General features: G+C 30.5%; 1 protein-coding gene across 1 annotated transcript; it reads right to left on the bottom strand.

Moving 5' to 3' along the window:
• Positions 1-543: 543 nt before the first annotated feature.
• On the bottom strand, positions 544-3,662 carry LOC106758888 (small nuclear ribonucleoprotein E). The gene is made up of 6 exons (XM_014641890.2): positions 3,477-3,662; positions 3,358-3,384; positions 3,199-3,261; positions 1,128-1,206; positions 1,002-1,047; positions 544-911 (listed from the first exon to the last, which is right to left on the bottom strand). Exons 1-6 carry the CDS (start codon positions 3,516-3,518, stop codon positions 902-904), a joined length of 267 nt encoding a protein of 88 aa, XP_014497376.1. The 5' UTR covers positions 3,519-3,662; the 3' UTR covers positions 544-901.
• Positions 3,663-11,778: the final 8,116 nt, after the last annotated feature.

Raw genomic sequence — 11,778 nt, forward strand, 5'->3', positions numbered from 1 at the left:
AACTTTAGATTTTCAAATGGTCATTTTATTTTCATGAAGGTTACTTGATCATCTTAAACAACTTTATATGTTTAATTTTGAAAACTAGATCCTTTTAGAAATAAACATAAAAATGCTTTCTTTCAAAATTGATTGTTAACCTAAATTTGACTATTTCTCATAAAATTATTTAATCAAATATGGCTACTAAATTCATTTAAATTGAAAACCTAAAGATTACCAGTCTAAATAAAATATTAGCATTTACATTTGTTTTAAGTTTAAAGTAAATTAAAATATTTATTTTTCACAGAAAACACCCACTCTATGATGTCAAAGCACTAGAAAAATGAAAAAACCAAAAATGTTTTCCATTCAAAATAACTAAATCACTTGAAGCAAGTGTCATAGTATTTGAAAGCAGTCCCATTCAATATATCTAAATGTGAATCTTGCAAAAGTGTACTATTTCACAACCTGCATAATAGGCATTTGCCTTTTGTGAAACCTTAGCAAATATAAAAAAATGACATCCCAAAGAAATCAATCTGACAAATTCCTATATAGGAATTGAATACTCTAAGATGTTGATTATGATATAAAGATATAATAAAAGGAGAATTCCAATGAATGAGGGCAGGGTTATAATATCAGTGTCATACATCATCAACGATAAAATCATCCACTTCCAGGTAGGAATTGGGTTAACAGAGGCAAACTGAAGGCAAAATTAAGAAAACAAACTAACCATCATGTTAAGCTGCCAAACTAAAAAATATATCCAGTGTTCATACAAGATCATATTTCTCTGATAACATATTCAACAAGTTAACGAGCCAAACAAGAAGTAAACTGAAAAGGGAAATAGAATTTTACTTTCTTGTTGGAAAGGAGCATTGTCTACATCTGTTCTTCTTGTTCATCATTTCCCCCTGAAATTTAGAGAAGCAAAATTGTTGTCTCCTAAACTTCACTTATTAATGTTTTGTGCTCAGAATTAAGTACAATTTAATTTCACTTACGTGCTCATCATTAAGGTTATATTGTCTCCTTTAAGAAGGATTCTCCCTGATCAAAAAATGAAATTCTTCAGAAAATGCACAAGTGGCTAAGATAAATAGAACAACATTTGACAAACGGTAGCATACCTAATGTCTTTCTGCTTTTCTTTTTGATGTTCACTTCTTCAGCATCATCAAGAACTAAATTCATGTATTCATCAAAACCCTGATTGGAAATGAACAAAATCACATTATCCTTGATTACTGTTAGATATATTGTGTTTTATATTTAATTAAAGAAACGTAGACTTTTGCTATTGTTTGATATTAGTAGATATTGTTGATATTGTTTTTAACAATATATTCTATTTACCATATTTACGTTTGGTTTTCATATGTACTTGTATCATTCTTCATTATAAATACATTATCCTATATGATTTACTCAATCACAAAAAGGATTTGCAGTAAGAAATTTATATGGAACAACCTCCTGGATTTGTTACTCAGGAGAGTCTTCTGGATTTGTATATCGTTTTTGCAAATCATTATATGACTTGAAAAAGTCTCCTAGCACTTGGTTTGGCAAATTTAGCAATGGTTCAACAATTTGGTATGACTCAAACTAAGGCAGACCATTCATTCTTTTACCGTCACTCAAGTGTTGGATGTGTCTATTTGATAATATAGGTTGATGACATTGTTCTTACAGGCAGTGACCACCATGACATCTCCCAAATGAAACAACACCTTTGCCACCATTTCAAACCACAGATCTTGACATAATCAATATATATTGGGTATTGAGATAACACAATCCAATGACGGTATTGTTATATCTCAAAAGAAATATTCATTGGACATTTTGGAGAAAACTGGGTTGATGAATTCAAAACTTGTTGACACACCCATGGATCCTAATACCAAACACCTACCAAATCAAGGGAGGCCTATTTCCGATTCTAAGCAATATAGAAGATTTGTTAGGAAATTAAATTATGTTAAAGTTACTCCTCCTAACATTTCTTTTGTAGTCAATGCAGTGTGCCAATTTCTTAATTCCCATGTGAAGATCATTAAAATGCACTCATTCGTATATTAAAGTACATTAAAGGATATCCTGGAAAAGGTTTTTTATATGGTTCCAATAACCATACAAAATTTGTTTGCTATTCGGATTATGATTGGCAGGATCTCCTTTTGATAGAAGATCTACCTCCGATGTCATTGATGGTAACTTGATTTCTTGGAAGAACAAGAAACAAAGTGTTGTGTCAAGATCTAGTACAGAAATATAATATAGAGTTATGGCCTCAACTACTTATAAACTTCTTTGGCTTAAGCAATTGCTTAAAGAGTTACAATTTGGAGATATCACTCAAATGACACTTATATGTGACAATCAGGCAGTTCTTCATATCAATTTTAATCTTGTATTTCATGAAAGGTCCAAACACATTAAGATTGATTGTCATTTCATTCTAGAAAAGACTGTATCTAGAGACATCAAGACTGAGTTTGTTAATTCAAATGATTAGGTAGCAGATATTTTCACTAAGTCTTTAAGGGGACCAAGAATTGATTATATTTGTAATAAGCTTGGTACATACGATTTTTATATGCACCAACTTGAGGGAGAGTGTTAGATATATTGGGTTTTATGTTAATTAGGAAAACATAGACTTTTGCTATTGTTTGATATTGGTAGATATGGTTGATATTGGTAGATATTGTTGATATTGTTTTTAACATTATCTTCTATTTACCATATTTATGTTTGGATTCCATATATACTTGTATCATTCTTCATTATGAATATATTACTATGTGTTTTAGACACAAAGAAGATTAATCGTTTTATTATATTCAACCATTATCGTTCAAATGATAAATATCTTAACAAGGGTATACTGTCTACAACAAGTACCACCATTCATCCCCATCTCCCCTCCCAGAACCAAAAAGGTTCACAAAAAATTTAGATCACGCTGTTTTACATATGAGCTCATAACCCCATATTGCAATGGACTAAAATACATACACATTTTAGACAGTATGACTAGAAAACTTTTGCATCTTTTTTGAAGAACCAACAGAACACCACCATTAAACTAAATTCCCCCAAAATCCAATATACCGATAATAATAACATACATAAGAAGTCAAACACCAAGCATGAGAAAAACATACATAAACAAGCATAAAAACCAAGACTCACAATGATTCGGCCTTCAATCCTTAAATCTTTTTGCTCAAAAAGCCAAATCTGAATGCGTGCTTTCTGCGTAAATTACAAAACAGTTAGAGCAAAGGAACAGGGGAAATTGGGGCAAACCCCCAGAAACAGTTATGAACTAGAATGTGGGTGGAAACTTACGCTCTGAAGAAACCTGAAAATTAAGTTCTGAGGAAAGAAAGAAGGAATGAATGAAGTTAGGTTAGAGTTAGAGCAAAAGAAAAGGGAAAGAAAAAGAGAGTGTGGAATGAGGACGGTACTATGGGCTGAGTCATAACCCTCTGAACTTTGGTGCTCGCCATTGTTTCGAAAGTGGAGGAACGAATGTCGGGGAAGATTGCAGGAGAGAATGTCGTAGAAGATTGCTGGAGACGAGTGAGAACACAGTTAAAACCCTAAATTGCAACTTCTTTCTGAGAGTGAATATTTTTTACAGGGCAATAGAATAAGGTCACAATCTCTTCACGTTCATGTATTTTTCTTTTTCTTCCACCTATTCTACAATACTTTCAAATTATTATGTTATTATGTTTTTTTTTAAAATAATAAACTGTAGAATATTTACCACATTATACAGTAAATTTAAATATGATTTTATTTTATAAAGTTAAGATATTTTTTTTATTTTAGTTTTCTTAAAAAATTTATTTATGTTTACTTAATCAAAATTATATATATATATATATATATATATATATATATATATATATATATATATATAGGTTTGTTAACACGCGTACGCTTCTTTTTTTAGTTGGTACGTTTTAACAATATATACCGGATTATAGTAGATATAAATACCCTCATTTGTCATAGATTGATATTTAAATAATTTTCATTCTCAAAACTAAAAGAAAAGAAACCCCCAAACCCTTACTCACCTCCCTCATTCCTTTATATTCATCTCTCTCACTCCAACATTTTCTCTGTCATCCCTACTGTTGCCCCAATTGAAAAAAAAAAAAACAGAAACCCTTTGTCATCAAAGATATTTTCTCCCTCATCTGAACATTTTCTCTGTCATCACTCCAACATTTTTTCTTCTCTCATCTCAACCCAATTGAAGATGGTGGTGGTAATTTGAATCAGAGATATTTTTTAAAAATTGAAAAAGTTTACTCTTTTATAATCATTTTATATTTATTAATGTGTGTAAAATGAATATAAACTTTGTCACTTTATTTTACTCTTTCCAAATCTCAAAGGTAAAAAATGATTTTACTGTCTTTTATCTTGCATAGTGGTTAAAGTTTATTCTATTGCAGAGTGATTAAAGTTTATTCTAAAAGTATGTAGAAGTTGTTTCAGTGATAAAAAAAGGGACATAGGAAAATAAAGAAATAGGTATAGAAGAGCTCCCTAGGAGTACAATTCTTTTAATTCTAGGTTGTAATCTTACATCATGTATTCCAAAGAAAGGAAAAAGAAACACTTTGTGTAAAGGGGAAAGGACAATAGAGGAAAATATCTTGTTCTTTAAAAATATAATGAAATATGGTGTAGATGTGTAAATAATGTATGAAAATTTAATTGATTTATGAAGGTTTTATTTACATGGTTTAATTTAATAATAAGAAGGGAAAATATATAACACATCCTCCAAATGAACGAACAGAACAAGAGCAACGAATTACGATGTCACGAATTGTTGTGTGTGGCTGAGGGAGAGTATGGAGACAAGGGAGAAACAAATTGGATAAGTGAGGAAGGTGGATTAGGGTTAGGCAAGGGTTTCTGATTTTTTTTTTCAATTGGGGCAATAGTAGGGATGATAGAGAAAATGTTGGAGTAAGAGAGATGAAAGAGAAAGGGTTGAGAGGAATAAGGGAGGTGAGTAAGGGTTTTAGGGTTTCTTTTTTTATTTTTATTAGTTTTGAGAATGAAAATTATTTAAATATCCTTACCCTTAAAACTTAGAATCCATGACAAATGAGGGTATTTTTCAGTTGATACCTTTTAAGAATGTGTACCGGATTATAGTAGACAAAAATACCCTCATACATTATGGATTATAAGTTTTAAAGTCAAGGATATTTAAATAATTTTCAATCTCAAAATTAAAAAAAAAAAAAAGAAACTCCTCTGTCATCTCTACTGTAGCCCCAATTAAAAAAATCAGAAAATTGTTAAGCAATTTCTTACAAAAAATGATTTTATAATGAGTTTTCATTTTATAATTCTTGTCTTATCTAATTTTATCTAATTTTCACAAGCATAATGATATCGTAAAAAATTAGTAATTGGCATGAAGGTTTTTTAAGAGATGAGAACTCAACATCTATTGATGATGAAATTAGAGAGGTTAGTGAAGATGATGAAATTGAAGAGATCTTGATTGAACCTTTACCTGAAGGCGAATATGCCAGTGACTAAACTCTTTACAAAGGTAAATTGTTTAACGACGAGTATTTCTAATTCTTTATATATATATATATATATATATATATATATATATATATACTCACATCTCTCATTCCTATCAACCCTTTTTCTCTTTCATCTCTCTCACTCCAACATTTTCTCTATCATCCTATGGTAAATCCAACTGAAAAAAAATTAGAAATACTCATCGTTAAATAATTTACCTTTGTAAAGGGTTGAGTCATTGGCATATTCGTCTTCAGGCAAAGATTCAATCAAGATCTCTTCAATTTCATCATCTTCACTAACCTCTCTAATTTCATCATCTGCACATGTTGAATTGTCTTCTCTTACAAAACTTTCAGACCAATTATCAATTCCTTCTGATGTCATTATGCTTCTGAAAATTAGATAAAATTAGATAAGACAAAAATTATAAAATGAAAACTCATTATAAAATCATTTTTTGTAAGAAATTGTTTAATAGTGAGTGTTTCTGATTTTTTTTTCAGGCGAATTACCAATTCTTTCATATGTCATTATTCTTGTGAAAATTAGATAAAATTAGATAAGACAACAATTATAAAATGAAAACTCATTATAAAATCATTTTTTGTAAGAAAATGCTTAAGAGATAGTGTTTTTGATTTTTTTTTAATTGGAGCTACGGTAGAGATGATAGAGAAAAGGTTGGAGTGAGAGAGATGAAAGAGTAAGGATTGAGAGGAATGAGAGAGGTGAGTAAGAGTTTAGGGATTTCTTTTTTTAGAGTCAGTGTTTCTGATTTTTTTTAATTGGGGCCACAGTAGAGATTACAGAAAAAATGTAGGAGTGAGAGAGATGAGAGAGAAATGATTGAATTGAGAGGAATGAGAGAGGTGAGTAAGGGTTTGAAATTTTTTTTTTAGTTTTGAGAATGAAAATATTTAAATATCCTTGACTTTAAAACTTAAAATCCATAATATTTATATATATATATATATATATATATATGTAAGTACAGAAATAAATTTAAATTTATTTTAATATCTGAATGAAGTTAATTTAATTTTAATTTTCATATAAGTTAATTTAATTTTTTCATATAAGTCAAAATGGGTTAGAACTCACATATCAGTCTACCACGAACCACAGATTTATATTGGATTAGATTTGAAAAGAAATGTATTTTTTTATGCAGATCAATTTTTAATCGAGCTCACTTAAAATCTGAATCATCTGAATTAAACCCGTAGTGAGCTGGATTAGCTCATCAATCCACCTAATTTTATTTTATTAATTTATTACCTTATATTATGAAACCCTAAAAAATACTCTCCTCATTCTGACTTTGTACGAAACAAAACCTCATGTTACTCTCATGAATCGTGAATATGTTATGCTCTCACGGTACTCTCACTTCACTGATGATCATCCGCAACCCTCAACCTTAGTTAATTGTTGCATTCCCTACTGTACAGGTGTTGTTGTTTCGTTCCAATATGTTGTTTCCCTTATGATTTTTTTTTTTTTATTTCTGGCATAATTTATCCATATGGTACTGTATTCTAATGGAAAACCCTTTATCTTTGCAAGACAGAAAGACGAAGTCCATGGAAGTTCTTAAGTTAGTCTAATTAACTAAAAAGAAAAAGAAACAACCAATATGAAAGTATGGAATTCTTGGGTTTCCTTGTCTCTAAGCTAACTTATGTTGCCTACAGACTATTTTATCTCTGACATCAGTTATACATCAATTGACAATTATATTGTATATCCTAAAGAAGCTCCACCACTGTAAATAGTAATTGTAACCACAAGATTAATAATTCTCAACCATTGCTCTTTATAAAATCAATGACTAATTTGACAAAATTCAACTATTCAAGCTTATCTCATATGTTTGCATACTCATCTTTTGAAATGCATTACCGATGTTAATTCTCCTGAAATCAAATCAATCATTTAGTTACCCAGAAAGAAGAATAGTACTAGTCACTTACACCTCTAATTTTAGTATTGATAGTTAAATATGGGTAGATTTAACTAAAGTTTGGTAGCTGGCTAATTAGAGTGATGTACTAGGAAGGAAAAACCTTTTTTGACAATTTTTTTATAATGCATATGTGGTAGTACGTGATTGGTCCGTTTCAAATATTTTTTTAAACATAAATTCAAATAGACCAATAAAGTGATGACACATGTCCTGTTGTAAAAGAATTGTTAAAAAAGGTTGTCAAAATATCAGCATCCTATTGGGAAATGTTTGAACTGCTTTATTTATAAAGAAGTAATAGAGAAAAGCTTTTCCCATGATTCAGTGTTAAAGAAAAAATATTGGACAACCTATTATGTATTAACCGTGCAAGTATACACTAAAAGCCAATTTGACAATGTAGAAGTACTACAATGAAAGTAACTATTGTAACAATTGAGGGTTTCCATCCACTTAAAAGAAAAATAAATGTGAAATATCTATCATTTTGTTCTTTATATCTAAGCAATAAAATTTAGGTTTAATATCTATTTTGGTCCCTACTTTTATGGGTTTGGTTAAAAATGATCTTACCTTTTAAAAAAATTCAATAAGGCCCCATTGTTTGTTAAAAAATGTTCAGTCTGATCCTTTTCACTCACGCCTTTAAAAACTTAACGGTTCAAATGCCACTGTGGCACAACCTTACTAAGTTGTCAAGTTTAATGAATATGTGGACGTTCTTCTGTTCTGTTTTTAGTTCACAGTTCCTCTTCTGCGCTTAAAAGGACTCCATTGATTTGGAAGTTTTAAAGCTCCAAATCTGTGCTTATGACCTTTTCAGAATCAGTTTTTCAGTTCTCTTATTCATTGTTTTTGTGTCTGAGATCAAGAACAACCACAGATTAAGAAAAAAAAATGTTGTCTTCAAACATTGTTCCATCATCCTCCCCTCTCACTTTCACCAAACCCAATCCCCATTTCTTCATCAATGCATCTCCCCATCTCAAACCAAATCTTCTCACAAGGTTTCAAACCCAACACAGAGCCACTCCTCTCCAAAGTTCCAAACTTTCTTTCACCCCAACATCTCAGATCCAACATTCAATCTCAAAGGTAAGATCTTTCAACGGATATCTTCCTCACCTTCTTTAGCCCTCGTCAAAACCCAAGCTTCAAATCGTTAAGGCTGTCGTTTGAAACCAATCCTGGAGGAGAAAATGTTGACCCCAGTGTCCCCAAATCCAAGAATCTCAAACTTTCTCTGGTGTTTAGGCTATGGTACTTCCAGAACATCGTGTTCAACATTTACAACAAGAAAGTGCTAAACATATTCCCTTTCCCATGGCTTCTTGCCTCTTTCCAACTCTTGGTTGGGTCTATTTGGATGTTGCTGCTTTGGTCCTCTAAGAGGGTTTTGCTCTGATATTTGTAAACCCTAATCCCCAAATAAAACATCAACAACATCAACTAATTAGGCTTAGATAATGACTCCTTACCTCACATCCGTACGATGTTCCACTTGCACCTTCAAGGAATCAACAGTAGAATCAGCAGTACAATGATTAGAAATCACCACTTTCACAATAACGAAGAACCCAAAAATGGCATAATCAGATAAGGGTAAGGGGTTTTTATTTTAACCTATTTTATGTCATTTTATTTTTATCTTAAATATTTACACATTTAAATGACTTCACAGAGTCACGTAAGCATTGTTTTAAACATGTCAGTATTGTTTTGCCATGCTAGCATCTGCACCGTTATGATTTTAACGCCGTCTGCCAAAAGGACGATATTGAACAATTTTTAATGAAATATGGGACCTTAGTGAACTTTTTCCAAAGGTGGAATCATTTTGAACCAAACCCCCAAAAGAAGGGACCAAATGATGTATTAAACCTAAAATTTATTTCCCCTCCTCTAGTTACTTCCTCCATGGTTGGATTGGATCTTTATTTAGATGATTGAATCTTGATCCAAATTTTTTTGATAAGTTGGATGTATTGAGTTATTGGAGGGATCGTCGAGATCGTTATCCAAACTTATCTAAGATAGCTTGTGACATTCTTAGCATTTCAATCACAACAGTTGCTAGTGAATCTGTCTTTAGTCTTGGTTCTCATGTGCTAACCAAATATCGTTCCTCAATTCTTCCAGAGAATGTTGAGGCACTTATTTTAACTCAAAATTGGTTGCATGTTTTTGAACTAACAAGTAACATTATTATCATTACTATGAAATTAATTTAATTATTTATTACTTTGTGTTTTAATATTATTAGTTATCACTTTTTTTTATTCTATTGTAGATTGGGATAAAGAAAAAAATGCTTCAAGGGAGCAAAATATTGTGGATATATCCATTCAAGACTTTAATATTGTAAATGGATAAGGGACACAAAAACGATGAATATTAGAAACTTATTTGTATGTTTTTTGTGTTTGTTTTTTTATGACATTTGAATTGTATTGTACTTTCTTTTTAATTTTGAATTGTCTTAAGTTTAACCTCATTTTGGAAGTGAAATTTAATTAGATTTGAATTACAAAAAAATTTGAAATTTTTTATTTAAAAAAATTGTAATTAAGCGAGCCAGTAAACCAACTCGTTTAACCCACCAACCCATGGTAAGTCGGGCCATGTTCGAATTTTTCTGACTCGCTACTAAATGAGCCGGATTGGATTGGTTCACTAAGTGACTAACCTGTAATGAGGCGAGTCGAAAAACCTGTTTTGACAACACTACTTTTACCTAATAAAAATTAAAATAAAATTGTTTTATCACTAAACAACAAGAAATATTGGTCTACTCCACAATTATAACATAAATTAGTAGTTAAGTTTCTTTAACTTAACCTCGTAATACTATAATTTAAAGTGAATGTTCAGTAAAAAAAAAAAAAACACAAAAAGCATTTAAAAAATATCAAATATTTAATATTAAATAAAACAATCAAAATTTCCTATTTTTTCATGAAAACTCAGTCATACATTTATTTATATTAAAAAAAAATTCGAAGAAAATGAATATAATTTACCTAACACTGTTTTGATAAAATATTTCCACAATTCTAAAAACATTGAAATATTTCTAAATTATTTATAATTGAATTTTCTTTATTTTTTAACTATTTTCTTGAATAAAATAATTAAAGTATCTCACATTTCAATTCTCAGGTAAAATAATTGAATTTTTATTTTTAAGGTAAAATCTCATTTACAAAATATTTATTTTAAAATATAAAATTTTACAACTAAAATTATAAAATATTAATCAAATATAAATATTCAGATGATATTTTAAAAATTATTTTCTTAATATAAGAAAAAGTGATTAATTATGAAATTTTAACCGTTTTTAGTAAATTATAAATTCTACAATTTTAATTATTTGAAATGACTTCTTCTAATAACTTATAAATATTTTTTTTTTAATTTCTTCTTTTAAACAAACAATTTGACATTCTTTATTACAAAATAATTTTAAGAGTAGTCATGGTTTTAAAGATGACACTGAATTATTTTATTTATAAAAATTTTAACTATAACGATAATTGAGTTTCAATTTACAATAATCATTATGTTCATTTGCCTTTTTGTCTAACTTTCTGAGCTCGTTTCTCATACTTAATAATCAGAAACCTCTAATGATTTTATGATCATTAGTGTAAAATCACTGTTTAATGTCACCCACAAGACGTCGGTTCGAGAAAAGACCGACGTATATGAGTGGACGGTGGTATTACTGTAAATAAGTAGGTAACATAGACGTTGGTTTCAAGGGAAGGCGACGTCTATGAGATTGTAGACGTCTGCTCTGCACTACATTGACGTCTAATGGGTTGAGGTAGGTGAGAAGACAGTCTATTGACGTCGTTTTTAATGGGGGGTTGACGTCTACGGGCTGCAATTAATGCTCTTCACCTAATTCTCAGGCCCTTAGATGTCACGTAGTCAAAAAACGACGTCTATGGCCTGTCCGGAAGGTGGGAAGACAAAAGTTTTTGCAATTTAGATGTCGGTTTTTAAGGGGCCAGACGTCTATATGCTTGTAATTAATTATGTTCACCAAACTCGGACGTCCGATAGAAGGGCACCGACGTCTAAATTATTATAGACGTCGGCGCCCCTTCACAACTGTCGTCAACATCCCTAACAGGAAATGAAATGTCAATCGGTTCAGCTTCCTAGACGTCGGCTCCCCTCCGCACCGACGTCTAATGGGCATTCAAAAAGTCAGTTTA

The sequence above is a fragment of the Vigna radiata genome, chromosome 4 (assembly GCF_000741045.1).
Source record: "Vigna radiata var. radiata cultivar VC1973A chromosome 4, Vradiata_ver6, whole genome shotgun sequence".
In the NCBI taxonomy this organism is placed as follows: domain Eukaryota; kingdom Viridiplantae; phylum Streptophyta; class Magnoliopsida; order Fabales; family Fabaceae; genus Vigna; species Vigna radiata.